At 33.5% G+C, this 15787-nt stretch overlaps 3 protein-coding genes across 3 annotated transcripts; 2 read left to right on the forward strand and 1 right to left on the reverse strand.

Annotated features, from left to right (window-relative positions):
• The first annotated feature begins 4190 nt into the window (after positions 1-4190).
• Positions 4191-7062, forward strand: LOC141651086 (protein FAR1-RELATED SEQUENCE 5-like). The gene is made up of 4 exons (XM_074458811.1): positions 4191-4263; positions 5900-6121; positions 6240-6952; positions 7051-7062. The coding sequence occupies exons 1-4, from the start codon at positions 4191-4193 to the stop codon at positions 7060-7062; spliced, it is 1020 nt and encodes a 339-aa protein (XP_074314912.1).
• Positions 7063-9131: 2069 nt separating this feature from the next.
• On the reverse strand, positions 9132-9692 carry LOC141651087 (uncharacterized). The gene has a single exon (XM_074458812.1). The coding sequence runs from the start codon at positions 9690-9692 to the stop codon at positions 9132-9134; it is 561 nt and encodes a 186-aa protein (XP_074314913.1).
• Positions 9693-10041: 349 nt separating this feature from the next.
• On the forward strand, positions 10042-11828 carry LOC141652086 (uncharacterized). The gene is made up of 2 exons (XM_074459732.1): positions 10042-11218; positions 11536-11828. Exon 1 carries the CDS (start codon positions 10164-10166, stop codon positions 11094-11096), a length of 933 nt encoding a protein of 310 aa, XP_074315833.1. The 5' UTR covers positions 10042-10163; the 3' UTR covers positions 11097-11218; positions 11536-11828.
• Positions 11829-15787: the final 3959 nt, after the last annotated feature.

The following is a 15787-nucleotide window of genomic DNA, read 5'->3' on the forward strand; positions in this document are numbered from 1 at the left end:
AACACTATTAGAGGATAGAGAGAGATAAGAAGACAAGAGGATTATCATAGTATATACTAACTAATGTATTTATATAATATGCATAAATATAAAAAAAAATATTCAAAAATAACCTTGAATTTTTAATCCTGAGAGCTGGATATTACAACTAGGTGAGAATTGTTCAAAAAAGAAAGAAAAAATGGTTTGAAATAAGTAAGTGGAAAGCAGGTTAATGTATGTGGGTATTAACAAAAATTTGTAGTCTTCTGTTATTGTTTGGTTCAATCTGCTATCGAAAGCGCGCTTGTGCTCTTACACTTATTTATATACTAATCAAATATTGGATTAACAAAAATTTCTTACACATAATTAGTAATGATTGGAAATGTGGCAGAGCTGTTGTGGAACATAGTATAGTGTCACTTAATCCGTATAATTCTCATATACTATTTGCTAACAAATAATTATCCACTAAATAACATACATTGCGACATAGCCACATAGGTGTCACTTAAGATTATCATATGGATCATGATTTTTATACAAGGATAATCGTAAATGTTTCTTACAATCAGAGTGCATCTCAGGAAAGCGAATGTGCAAGATTGTTAAAGGTTATAACAACACAATAAATAGAAAAAGTAAGAGATGGTAACTATTTTGGTGATATTCTTGTGTACAGCATGTGATACATAAGTGGACTCACGAGACTCAAAAATATAGGTGGACTCACCGGATCTTGCCTCTATATATATATATATATATATATATATCAAGATCCGGTGAGTTTGCCACTTTTCGTGAGTTACCCCCGCATTTATATACCATTGGATCTAACAAGATCAAGGGCTGAGATTAGACCAAAAAAATTATCCTAGTCTACCCAAAATATGACGTTGCCCAGTATTCTTCATCTTCTTTTTTTTTCTACCTTATTTTCTTCATTCTTTCTTTCTCCTTTTCCTAATTTCTTCAATTTAATAACATTATTCAATCAAATCATCACAGAAATTGGAGTAATTCAAGTCGCAAATACAAATTAATTCATTAATTCCGTTCTATTTTATTTATACAAGCATCAATCATCAATTTTTGCCCAAAATTTGCAGAAACCCTATCGCGAATCGACAAAACGAAGGTAAGCGTAGATTATATAAGTCAATATATGTTATTTTGCGAGTTATTTGATCAATTTATACTCCGTTAGTATGCTTGTTTATCATACCGTTGATATTTGATTGATGATTTATTATCATAATCCTGAAAATTTGTTGGTAACCTAGATTAGGACACCAACTGTTTGTTAAAATGTCTAGTTGAATTTAGAAACTCAATTATTGTAATGAAAGAACCTGGTTATTTAATAGTTATTTAAATGCTGAAACGCAGTTATTGTAATGTACAAACTCAGTTATTGTAAAGTACAAACTCAGTTATTGTGGTTTAGAAACTCTGATATTTGTAGTTATTGTAATGTAGAAACTCAGTTATTGTAATGAATAAATTGTGTTATTGTATTGAGATGAAACTAAAATATATTCAAATTTCTTGCTCACTCGTTAGTTGTTGTAGCATTACATCTCGATTATTGTATTACTTAAACCCAGTTATTCTATTATTAAAACTCATATATTGTATCTCGTAGTTAGTTCTTGGGTGTTCTGATAAGTAATATTCTGCTTTTTGGTGATTTGCAGGTCGAATCACGATAGACGCGGATAATTGACGTTCAATGGAAAACATGATGTATATATATATATATATACTTGGTCATTTTAAGGAAGAAATATAGTTATTTCATAGTTAACTCGGTTGTTTACTGAGTGTAATTTGTTTTAGTATTTACAATTATTGTAATGTACAAACTCAGTTATTGTAATGTAGAAACTCAGTTATTGTAATGTAGCAACTCTGATAGTTGTAGTTATTCTAATGTAGAAACTCAGTTATTGTAATGTAGAAACTCAGTTATTGTAATGTAAAACTCTGTTATTTATAGTTATTGTAATATAGAAACTCAGTTATTGTAATGAGTAAATCGTGTTATTGTATTGAGATGAAACTCAAATATATTCATATATCTATTTTGTGTTTGTTTTCATCTTCTTTAATTGAATAACTAGTCATTTTCACTCAGTCAATCATTGAGATTGTTTAATGCAATTGCAAAATCTGAAAAATGAAATAATCATACATAACAAGGCTAAAAAAAATCATTTACTTTCATTATATAACTATTTTGTTTCCAACACATTACACTCAAATATCTCCAATAAATTATAGCTAAGCATCATGATCATTACATCTAAACATTTCAAATAATACATCTAACAATAGTAACATCACAAATATTACATATATATTTCTCCATTACAATGTCTAAAAATATTTCTTCCAACGAGAACCGTGTCTTGCCGTTGTTTTCACGTTTCTTCCACCAGTATTTCTTCCCGACGAGAACCATGTCTTGCCTGTTGATGTGGGCTGAACTAGCAAACAACAAAAGTTCACTGAAAGAAATAAAACCAAAAAGGGAGTAAGTTATAAATAACTATACAACTATAAGCAGATTATATAAGACCTCAACAATAATTACAAATTTAAATAACTAAGTTAAAACAGTACAATAATTGAGGTGTAATATTACTATAACCAACTGAAACAGATTATATAAAAAGAGACCATCTTACAACAACTCTAATTTCAAAATAACTATGTTAAACCATTACAATAACTAAGTTTGAATAATAGAATAACTCGATTAAAGCAATGCAATAACTAGCAGAATATATTCTAACACATATAGCAAACAAGAAATAACTACAAAATACAATAACTGAATTTGAATAATACAATAACCCGATTAAAGTAATACAATAACTATTATTAACAGATTAACATAATAAACAAGAAATTACAAGAAAATACAATAACTGAGGTTGAATAATACAATAACTTGGTCAAAACAATACAATAACTAACACCAACAGACAAAAATTCGACAGTGTGATGCTTGGGACATCCTGATTGTAGTATGTATAAAGTGAGTATCACAACATTTTTATTTATTAACAACATGAATAATCAGATAAATACCAGGTAGTTATTTCAACATTCAAATTCAAGTATTTCAAACAAAAAAACCTAGAAATTTCTGGAAAAAAAACGAGAGAAACAGTACTTTAACAACAACTACACGAACAATTCAACATAACTATAAATAACGTAGTTAGGAATTAGACAATAAACAACGAGAAACTGAAATTTATACAAAAAAAAAATCAACAAAAAGAGAAAATAAACATAATAAAACGAAATACATGCTTACCTTCGAGAAAAATTGAAGAGAAAAACGAAGAATACGAAGATGAAGAGGACAAAGTGCGAAATTGAAGACAAAAAAATGGATGTGCGAAAATGAAATTTTGCTCTTGTTGAGAGAAGGTGTGAGGAGAGAGAAAGTGTGTTTGACAAAAGGGGAAAATAAAAATTGCTGGGAAAATTTGGGGGTTTTATTAAGTTTGTTAGATTAAATCTCAGCCATTCATCTTAGTTTAGATTAATGATCTAGATTCAGAGGGGTAACTCACCAAAAAAACCAAACTCATATGATCCTATTTCTATTTCTATATATATATATATATATATATATATATATATATATATATATATATATATATATATATATATATAGAGAGAGAGAGAGAGAGAGAGAGAGAGAGAGGGCAAGATCCAGGTGAGTTTGACACTTTTCGTGAGTTTCCCCCGCATATATAAGCAAATGAGTTGACAAAACCCAATTATCAAAAATTGAGCAGTCATAATCTTCCCAAAGACTTTCTCTCTCTTTCTCCCCTTTATCTCTCTCTTTTGATAAAACACTGTTTCATCAAAAAACCACGCAATTTTTTCATCAGTTCTTCAAATTTTGATCAACAAATTTGATCAAGAAATTCATCAGTTCTTCAAAATTTGATCAACAATTCGTTCATTATTTTGATTCTTTCAATTAAAACTATCAATTTGTTCATCAATTTTTCGAAATTTGATACACAATTCTCCGAAAACCCTAATTCTTCAAATTCGACTGAAGGTATTGATATTTCTTCCCGATTTCTGATTTAATAATCGAATAATTTCAGTAATTGAATCAAATAACAAATTCTGCCTTGATTTACGTGTTTTTTCAATAAAATTCAGCTGCAACGATGCTGAATTCAGACGATCAAACGCTTACTATGATTGATAATATTGCTGATAATCAAACAACGATGAATTCAGGTATAAATTTGTGACATAATGCTGATATAAAACCTGTTGTTATTACGTTGATAAGTTTTTTGTTCAAATTACTGATTGCATGTAAGTTGTTTTCATATTGTTTTCATAACAGTAATTGCATGTAGGTTTTTATTCATGATATCATTCAATATCTAGTATTTGAATAATTGGATTACAATAATACAATAACTGCCTTACAGTATTAAAATAGCTTTGATATTACATTAAAATAACTGTGTGTGCATTGTGGTGGACTAGGCTACCAATTTCACTAAAACCCTCCCCTCTCTGATAGAATAATTGCATTTGTATAATACAATAACTGCATTATAACGTTAAAATAACTGTTGTAGCAGAGATTGTTTTTTTCATAATAAATACTATTTTATAGGATCTGACAAAAAAATCCTTACAATAACTACTCTTTAATAATGAAATAACTATAACACTACATTAAAATAACTATGTGTGCGTTGTGGTGGACTAGGCTACCAATTCCACTAAAACCCTCCCCCCCTCTGATAGAATAATTGCATTTGTATAATACAATAACTGCATTATAACGTTAAAATAACTGTTGTAGCAGAGATTGTTTTTTTCATAATAAATACTATTTTATAGGATCTGACAAAAAAATCCTTACAATAACTACTCTTTAATAATGAAATAACTATAATACTACATTAAAATAACTGTGTTTGCGTTGTGGTGGACTAGGCTACCAATTCCACTAAAACCCTCCCCCCCTCTGATAGAATAATTGCATTTGTATAATTCAATAACTGCATTATAACGTTAAAATAATTGCTGTAACAGAGATTGTTTTTTTCCTAATAAATACTACTTTATAGGATCTGACAAAAAAATCCTTACAATAACTACTCTTTAATAATGAAATAACTTTGATATTACATTAAAATAACTGTGTGTGCATTGTGGTGGACTAGGCTACCAATTTCACTAAAACCCCCCCCCCCCCCCCTCTGATAGAATAATTGCATTTGTATAATACAATAACTTCATTATAACGTTAAAATAACTGCTGTAGCAGAGGTTGTATTGTTTTGTTTTGTATAGAATCTAAGATATTGAAATTAATAATACCATAACAGTTCTCCTGTTTTAATGTTTCCAGGCATTGAAATTAATACTACCAATGCAACAACTTTTTCTACACCTCTTTGTTGCGTCGAAACAGGAGAAAATACTATCCATAATGCGGGATTGAGATATACTCCGGTGGCAGTGAGGAGTGGAATAGGATGGTAGAAAATGGTTTCAAACCTGCTCTGGGGTTAATGTTTGTAAAGCTGGAGGAGGCAATAGAGTTTTACAATTTATATGATGTGGCTTGTGGTTTCATACCAAGAAAGTACACACAAACAAGATTCCGTGATGGTTTGATAGACAAAAAATCAATGGTCCGCAATGAGACATGGATTCAAAGAGGATCAAAAAACTCAAACCTGTTGTTGAATTTGAAAACACAGAAGAGAAAAAGAAGAGGAAAAGGTCCAGCAGAGCCAAAGAAAACAAAAATAACAAGATTTGGTTGCAAGGCAAAAATACGGTTTTGTCTTTGTATTCAATGACCTTAAGGAGCTAATAGGGTATGCTATTGATACGTTTTATGAAGGTCATAATCACAGACTCTGCTCACTCAAAGAACGGGAATTCCAGAAAAACGTAAGAACACTTAACCTTTACATGAAGCAGACAATTGTTAACAATTGTAAACTCAACATCGGGGCTACCAAGACTTTTAGAATTCTGGCGGAACAATCAAATGGGTATGCAAACATTGGTGCATCTCTCACAGAATTCAAGAACTTCAAAAGAAATATTAAATGTTATATAGGTGAGAAGGATGCTGACATGATTCTCGATTATTTAAAGCGCTTTCGAATCGCAAGATGGCTTTTACTATGCTTACCAAGTTGATGAGGATAATTGTTTGGCTAAACTCTTTTGGGCAGATGCACAAGCAAGAATGAATTATTCCTTGTTTGGGGACACCATCACCTTTGATCCTACTTACGGTACTAACAAGTACCACATGGCCTTCACCCCATTCACTGGTGTTGACAACCACAAAAAATCAGTGACTTTTGCTGCTGCACTTGTCGATCATGAGAACGATGGGTCATTCATTTGGGTGTTTAAGAAGTTCCTTGATTGTATGGGCAACAAGGAACCTCAGTGCATTCTTACTGATCAAGATCCGGCAATTAAACTCGGGGTGCGTTCTGTATTCAAGCAAGAAAGACATCGCTACTGCATGTGGCATATAATGAAAAAACTTACCGATAAAGTTGAGTCACAGATTTGTAAGGAGACTGACTTTGTTGAGCGGATATGCGGAGTTGTTTGGGATACTGACTTGGAACCCATTGAGTTTGAAGAAAAATGGAGTCAAGTGATTAATGACTTTGACTTGAATGATAATACTTGGTTGACATACATGTATGGAAAAAGACACAAATGGATACCTGCTTACTTTAGGGATTTGCCTTTAGGCTGCCTTTTGAAGACTACACAAAGATCAGAGAGTCAAAACAGTTATTTCAAAAGATTTGAGAGCATAGACGGCACACTTGTAGAATTTTGGTTGCGTTTTCAGAGTGCAATGGAACAACAACGCTATAATCACAGATTTCTTGATGCTGCAAGTGACAGCACATTGCCACAGGTTTCTTCTAAGACAATGATTGAAAAACATGCCTCTAAAATCTACACACATACTGTTTTCTATGAGTTCCAAGAGCAAGTGCAAATGGCTCCTGTTAGGTGTGCCGTTAGGGGTTTTCTGAGCAAGGAAACATGCACATTATAAATGTTGAAGATGCCTACAGGAAGCATAGAATATTTCAGGTTATTCAATTTTATAAACATAATTGTCTTTTTACTTTAACATACAATAACTGTGATAAAAGAATACAATAACCGTGTTTTACCATTAAAAAAATTATGCTTTATAATAATTGATGTTGAGTTTATTTGCAATTGTTCTGATTTTTTTCCATAAATATATTAATTTGATAATGCTTTACAGTAATTGATAATGCTTTACACTTGCCAATTTGTTACAATAATCAAGGATATGCTTTAAAATAATTGGGGAAGAGCTTTACAATAATCAGATACATGAGAGCTTTAAAATAATCAGAGGTATGCTTTACAATAATTGGGCAAACGCTTTACAATAATCAGCTACATGAAAGCTTTAAAATAATTGCATTTGATCATTTGAATAAATTAATAATCATGTGAAAACTACTTTGTAACATTATATTAAACATAAAAAAACTGAAGGACTTCTACCTTGGTGTTAATTGCTAGTCTGCATAAAATAATTCATGTTGAACTATATAATAACTATGATTGCCTTTTAAAATAACTACACTGTAATGCAGGTTGCTCACAATAACGAATCAAAGGAAACAACATGTACGTGCAAGATGTTTGAGAGGAAAGGAATCCTTTGTAAACACATTATATGGATTATATCAGGAAAAGGATTGCAAAGCATACCGGAGCAGTACATCGAAACTAGATGGACGAAGAAATCATATAGAAAGCCTTTGTATGGACTGGATGGAAAGTTATTGCAAGACTACGATCCCACTGATTTGAGAAAATTGGAATTATCAAGGGTATGGTCAGAGTTTTATGCAACAATAAGTGTTCTTAACTCGATGCCTGAAAATCAAATCAAGGAGCTAAGTTTGATGCTTTTACAATTCCGAGAGAAAATAAATCCAACCAAAGAGAGCTTGACAAGGGATCAAGAACTGGAAATGCTCTTAGGTTGTTCAGCAAAATCAAATATTACTGTTCTTCCACCAAAGATTGCAAAAAACAAAGGAAGCGACATGAGAATGAAATCAAACAAGGATAAGGCAATTGAGTAGGCGAGCAAACCGAAGAGGCTATGTAATAACTGCAAACAAATGGGACACCATGACAAGAGAAACTGTCCAAATCCGTTTGTTGAGCATGCTTTGGAGGAAGAAGATGAAGAGGAAAATGAAATGGAGGATGAAGATGAAGAAGAAGAATGAAAAATGTATTACGCTTTAAAATAATCAAGATTACGTTTTAAAATAATCCATATTATGCTTTACAAATAACCGCAAGATTGCAAAATAATTGTGTTAGACTTTTTTACAAGTAATCAGGGGTATACTTTACTATAAGTGTGTTAGACTTTTACAATAATCAAAGTTATGCTTTACATTAATTGATGTTGAATTTTTTTGCAATTGTTCTGATTTTGTTCATTTAATAATACCTTGCGCTATTACAATAATCATGTGAAAACTATACAATAATCACAATTATGCTTTACAATAATTGATGTTGAGTTTATTTGCAATTGTTCTGATTTTTTACCATAAATATATTAATTTGATAATGCTTTACAGTAATTGATAATGCTTTACACTTGCCAATTTGTTACAATAATCAAGGATATGCTTTAAAATAATTTGGGAAGAGCTTTACAATAATCAGATACATGAGAGCTTTAAAATAATCAGAGGTATGCTTTACAATAATTGGGAAAACGCTTTACAATAATCAGCTACATGAAAGCTTTAAAATAATTGCAATTGATCATTTGAATAACTGAATAATCATGTGAAAACTATACAATAATCACAATTGTGCTTTATAATAATTGATGCTGAGTTTATACGCAATCGTTCTGATTTTTTTCCATAAATATATTAATTTGATAATGCTTTACTGTAATTGATGATGCTTTTTTTTTTGGTATAAGGTAAATTATATTGATATGGTGCAAAATTACATCAACTATGAGATCTTGACAATGAAGTCAAACAAAACAGAACACACATTTAGTATAATTACATGAGCTTTTCAATCCATACAAGATCTTTTCTAGCTAGTTTGCCTGCGAGTTGCTTGTTAATTTTAGTCCTAATTTCGTACTGGATCATGGTCACACACCCATCCGGCCTTAAGAGCTTCATGTCATGCCTGCATCCATTCCTTTGCCTCCAAATGTGATATGTAACAACATTCAGAATGCTGTTCAGGATGCCTACCTTCAACCTAGTCATTCCAGTAGTTCTTTTCCAGTCATGACCCCTGGCTTTAGGCATCACAATACCAACCCATTTCTGGATACGCAGCATAATTTCTTCACTATATTGACATTTAAAGAACAGGTGTTGTGAAGATTCCTCCTCAGTTCCACAGAGACAGCAGAGGTTGTCACTACTGATGCTGAGGCGAAAGAGCTTGTCTTTGGTATTGAGTCCTTGTTGTTGAGACATCCAAGCTATTAGTCCATGTTTTGGGACAGTCCATTTATTCCAAACTTGGTGGTGCCATCCCACATCAGGGAGAGCTGGGTGTAGCCAAGCATAACCTTTCTTAATAGAGTACTCTTTACCAGGGGTCATGCTCCATTCGTTCTGATCATAAGCATTCTGCAGCTCACTTCTGAGTCTGCAAACCTTCTTCCACGTCCAGCTAACATCACTAGGGCATTGGTAATCCCCCCATCTGCTCGCTCTTAAGTATGTACTATGGATCCATTTAACCCATAGCTTGGCAGGGTGAGCATGGATCCACCAAAGGAGATATAGTCAATATTATACTACTATTGGTTATTTAGTGCCTTATATTTAGGATATTGTCTTATGGCTTTCCCTTAAATGGTGGAGTTAAGCATGGCATATATTAGGGAATTGTCCCTAATATATGGAGTTAGAATTGTATAAATTAGGGTGTTGTATAAGTCTCATTCATTCAATCATATTCAATTACTACAACTTACGCTACTGTTCTTGCATTTCTATATGGTATCAGAGCAGGTTGCAAATTAATTTTTCCAAAAAAAAAAAAAAAAAAAATCTCATTTTTTTCTCATCATGACAAAACCAGAGGGATCAAAACAAGAGCAAATTTCATCATGCTCACCTCTGTATCTACATCCTAGTGAGAGCACAAATCTCTCATTAGTTTCAAGCAAATTTAATGGAAAGAATTATGAACTTTGGGCTGATGCGGTCAAAACTGCTCTCGATGCTAAGAACAAATTGTCTTTCGTCGAGGGCCACGTAAAGAAACCGGTTCTGTCCAAACATGAAGACGAAACACTCGAAGCGGTGGCATGGCGACAGTGCAATGCCATGTTGAAATCATGGATACGATGTTCGATTGAAGAAACTCTTCATGCGAGTATCAATTTTTCGGGAACTGTGGTAGAAATCTGGAAGGAGTTGCAAGATAGCTATTCCACTGGCAATTCTCCACGGGTTCACCAATTAAAAACAGAGTTGGCCGACTGCAAGCAAAGGAAAGGCCAATCCGTCATTGATTATTATACCAAGATGAAGACAATTTGGGATGAGTTAGCCAATTATAGCAAGGTACATCAATGTACCTGTGGAGCGGCGGAATCGATCCTCAAAGAACGAGAGGATGAAAAAGTTCATCAATTTCTCATGGGACTTGACAATAGCCTTTACGGGCATATTCGTTCTAATCTGTTAATGGAGGATGAGATAACGTCCTTGACTAGAGCCTATTCACTCGTTCTCCGAGAAGAAAGCCACAAGGCTGCTACTAAAGAGAAGGAAGAAGCCATTGAGGCAACGAGTGCCATGGCAGCACGGGTTTCAGATGGTGCGCCAAGGGGTAAAAACAGTGGAGAAAAGAAAGATGACAAGGATATTTTTTCCGCACCTTTTGTCGAAACCTTGGCACACCGAGGAGTATTGCTGGAACAAGCCCGAGAATGGAGGCCGAGGAAGAGGCCGTGGACGTCGAGGACGCGGTCGTGGAGGCAGAGGTCACCATGAACGTGCGAATGCTGCTGGTGTGAGTGAAGGCGATGCGACGGGACTCGGATTAACAGCGGAAGAATTGAAACAGTTTCGAGCCATGATTGCCAATAAAGGTGAAATTAACTCAAAAGAGAAAGGTATGAAAATCAATAATGATAAAGGCATAAAAAACACTTGTGATAATTGGCTTCTTGACACAGGATGTTCGCATCATATGACCGGAAAGAGAGATTTACTTGAGAATATAGAAAAGAAAAATATCTCAACAGTAGGTCTTCCAAACGGATCTCACATCACTGCTTGTGAACACGGAACAGTGACATTAAGTTCCAATTTTGTGTTGAAAGACGTACTTTATGTTCCCACGTTACAATGTGATTTAATTTCGGTTCAACAGTTAATTCGCGAAAATAATTGTTTAGTAACCTTTTACTCCGATCATTGTGTTATACAGGACCTCTCTACGAGGATGAAGATTGGACGGGGGGAGCATAAAGATGGGGTCTATTACTTCAAGCAACAAGGGAAGGAATCCGTTGCAAGGGTTAAAAAAAATGGCGATGCGAAGCTTTGGCACAAAAGACTTGGGCATCCCTCTAGTAGTATTTTACCTCTCTTTTCTAATTTAATTGGTTTAAATTTATGTTGGAGTTCGAAAGACATTTGTGATTCGTGTTGTCGTGCTAAGCAAACACGGTCGGTTTTTAAATTGAATCAGAAACGGAATGACTCCTTGTTTGGGCTTATACATTGCGATATTTGGGGGAAATATAGTGTGAAAAGTTTGAATGGAGCACAATTTTTTCTTACTATTGTCGATGACAAGAGCAGGGGTGTTTGGGTGTACCTTATGCGTGAGAAAAGTGAAGCTATACAATTACTTATTACTTTTTGCAACATGGTAAAAACCCAATTTGGAAGGCAAGTGAAAATTGTTCAAAGTGATAATGGATCGGAATTTCTGGCCGGGCCATTAAAACAATATTACCATGAAAACGGGATACTTTTTCAAACTAGCAACGTCGACACCCCACAACAAAATGGTAGGGTAGAGCGAAAACATCGACATATTTTAGAAAAGGCTAGGGCCCTACGTTTTCAAGGAAATTTGCCTTTCGAGTTCTGGGGAGAGTGTGTGCTTACCGCTGCGTTTCTAATAAATCGAACCCCCACACATGTTTTAAATGGTCAAACCCCATATGAATTGTTATACGAAGAACGACCTATACTCCCCATATGAATTGATGATGCTTTGCACTTGCCAATTTGTTACAATAATCAAAGATATGCTTTAAAATAATTGGGGAGGAGCTTTACAATAATCAGATGCATGAGAGCTTTAAAATAATCAGAGGTATGCTTTAAAATAATTGGGCAAACGCTTTAGAATAATCAGCTACATGAAAGCTGATAGAATAATTGCATTTGATCATTTGAATAACTGTCTAGAGATATTACAATAACAGCTTAAAGTCATTACAAAAACACTAACTTGTTCAGTCAATCAATGACAACTACATCAAATTTGTTTAAACAATCAATAACAGCTATCTAAACATTAGATTATCGAACAAATCCATCTAGAATTGTTTGCTAAATCCATCTATAATCAATCAATTGCTCTTTTATGTGTTTCGCCGAGAAGGACCAGTAACGGCTGTTGTTTTAACCCTTTTCTTCCCTGATCTTCTGAATTTTAAAAGTTCTTTCTCTACTTCCGATATACTCCGCCTGAGAGTTCCCACTTATTCCAAAAGAGATGCTCTTGACTCGTTGACATCTGACATCAACAAAATAGCAACCATCTCAAGCCATATAGGAATCCTCCCACATTTCTTGTGAACCGCATACAATCCTTGCTCGTGCTTCCCTTCATATGTGAGCATGTGAAACATTGTGTAAAATCCCGATTCCTTATCACCCCTGATATTCGCTTTCCATTCAAAATCAACATTCACGAATGTAAATGTGTTAATGAGAACTCCTTCTTTTGCTGTTTTCCTTGTCTCCAAAAAGTCAGAAAAACAATCAACCTACAGCATGTACAAAAAAGGAAAGAATTAGAAAGCACGACTATACAATAACAAGTTTAAAACAATACAATAACTTTGTTACAGCAATACAATAATTCTGACTGAAAATAGCATTTGTATATGGTCAGGAGTTAGAAAAACGTACTGCAATCTTTGCAAGTCTGTAAAAATCGGATTTTTCCCAATCTTTATGCGACGTATGGTCCAAAGACATCAACCGTCTTGTTCATAAAGTTCACACAAACACAAAAGTAGTACTTCTCTAAAGACAACGGGATGAAGACAAGGTCCACATCGATCTCAGAGTTTACAACATTTTCACCTAAAAATAGGACCAAGATCGCACAACCTTGTCTTTCTCGGGTTGTCGTTACATCATCACTATCCCCTCCTTGCTCTAGCATGTCTTCAAAGATTCCCTATAAATACCATAAAAGTGTGAAGAAAATTGAAGATAAATGATTAAACATTCTACGAAGAATCGAACAATGAAAACAGATCATACCATATGTTGTGTCCCAAGGAACATCATCACTGGCGCTTCTTTCTCCTTAACCTCCATGAAATTCAAGACAACGACCAGGCAGCTATTATGCGCAACTCGGTGTAATCTTCGGGCTTCGTAGAAAGAATATCGACCTATCCAAGATAGCATTGCCCGAGAAAACAAGTTCACCGCAAAGGAGTAAAAAAAGCTTAGTAAATTTTAAAAACAATATTTAAAAAATAACTATTGCAAACAATAATAATCGAAGTTTTCATAATACAATAACTATGTTAATGTAATACAATAATCGATTATTGTACTACATTAACATAGTTATTGTTTTATGAAAACTCAGTTATTGTAATTGTAAAAAAACATAGAATAATTGAACTTGTAGAATACAATTATTAGAATAATCACACAAACTTGTTTCTCATTGAGTTTGGAGAAAAATGAACATACTCATTTGCAAGATTGTAATCATCCAAGAAACAATAATCAACAACTTGTTTCTTCTTGCTTGGCATAGCGCGTGTATATCTGCTGTTAGCCCTCATAACTTTTGAAACAACAACAAAATTTGTATCTGCCTTGCCACAGTTTATTGAGCAGCCAAGACCATCAGAGTTCGGTCTACTACCTCGGCCTGATCTAATCATCCCAGCGCTCATAGGTGTACCAGGCATACTCTTTTTCCCAGGCCCCGGAGTACCTACACCATCATCAGGTTCCTCTGCCATAACCCTAACAGCTTCCAAAGCATCTGCTTCAGCCCTTGCCGCTTCCAACTCAGCTAGCCTACGCTTCTCAAGCAAAACAGGCAGCAAAGGTGCCTTTGTCTTTGTAAAATCATCAACCAAATCCAACAATTGTTTCCTAATTTTGTTGATATTGGCTAAAACCAAGATGGCAGCTATCTCAGCTCTATATATGATCCTTTTCAATGCGTCATGCAACTCAGATTTGAACAACTTTCCAGCATAAAACATCATATGAATCATGACAAAAACACCCCAATTCAAATTCTGGGACCCTTCCGATTTCCACCCAAAAGCCACATTTACAAATTTGAAATTGTGGACCTCACTGCCTCTTTCAAAACCTTTCTCGACAAGATAACTACCAAATATTTCAACCTGGTTACATTTTTAAATCAAAAATCATCACTAAAGAACAAAAAAATAACTAAAAGAAGTAGATGAAAACAAAAACTTATAATAAGGTACATACAATAGAGTTGGTAGCCAACACCCAGATACTATCTTCAAAATCATCATATACACGATTGTCAAGATAGTCAAGATAGTCCACAGTCTTCCCCACAAAATTAACAACAACACAGAAAAAATGATCTCCAAAATGAACAGGGATAAAAACCTGGCATGATAAAACAGGCGTACATAAACCTTTGCTGTTCTCAACGATAAAATAATCAACAGAAGAAAGAAAGAAGAGAAAGGATTGGAAAAATTACCAAATCGGCACCAATGTCAAGAGAACCTTCGCTGTTCTCAATGACAGTGTTCCAAACATTACAAATTTCCTTTCTGTATAAATGTTTCTCATCATCAGCAGCTTTGATAAGCTTAAACAAAGAAGCCTATGAAAAATATTACCACACTATAAGAGAAAATGAAGTATCACAATTGAAAAAACTTGGTTAACTGAATACAATAACTACTATTCTGCTTTACAATAACTATCACAACAATAACAGCTTTCATAATACAATAACTGAGTTTTCATAATACAATAACTATGTTTTCATAATACAATAACATTGTTATTGTAATACAATAATTGATTATTGTATTACGATAACATAGTTATTGTATTATGAAAACTCAGTTATTGTAACTTGTAAAAAAGATAGAATAATTGAACTTGTATAATACAATAATTGAAATACAGTATTAGAATAATCACAGAAACAATAAACAAAAATTGAAGAATAGGAAAATTGAAGAATAGGAAAACTGTTTTAGCTGAATAAAATAACAGCTAATATACTTTACAATAATCAAGTAACTACAATAGAATAACTGTCATAACCATTGTTAATTTACTGATACAGAAATATATAAAAAAAATTTCACATACCGAATGACTTGTACAAAAAAACTTCTTGTGGGGGATAACCCTTTCCCAACCTTGACCAGCATGTCATTAAGTAAGAATGACCAGCA

Source organism: Silene latifolia, chromosome 4, assembly GCF_048544455.1.
Source record: "Silene latifolia isolate original U9 population chromosome 4, ASM4854445v1, whole genome shotgun sequence".
NCBI classification, from domain to species: domain Eukaryota; kingdom Viridiplantae; phylum Streptophyta; class Magnoliopsida; order Caryophyllales; family Caryophyllaceae; genus Silene; species Silene latifolia.

Excerpts from the sequence above, each read along its gene's own strand:
- LOC141652086 (XM_074459732.1), top strand. The coding sequence starts at position 10,164 with ATGACAAAACCAGAGGGATCAAAACAAGAGCAAATTTCATCATGCTCA.
- LOC141651087 (XM_074458812.1), bottom strand. The coding sequence starts at position 9,692 with ATGACCCCTGGTAAAGAGTACTCTATTAAGAAAGGTTATGCTTGGCTA.
- LOC141651086 (XM_074458811.1), top strand. The coding sequence starts at position 4,191 with ATGCTGAATTCAGACGATCAAACGCTTACTATGATTGATAATATTGCT. Across the intron at positions 4,264-5,899 it reads TCAAACAACGATGAATTCAG|GTCATAATCACAGACTCTGC; the intron begins GTATAAATTTGT and ends CGTTTTATGAAG. Across the intron at positions 6,122-6,239 it reads AAATATTAAATGTTATATAG|ATGCACAAGCAAGAATGAAT; the intron begins GTGAGAAGGATG and ends TCTTTTGGGCAG.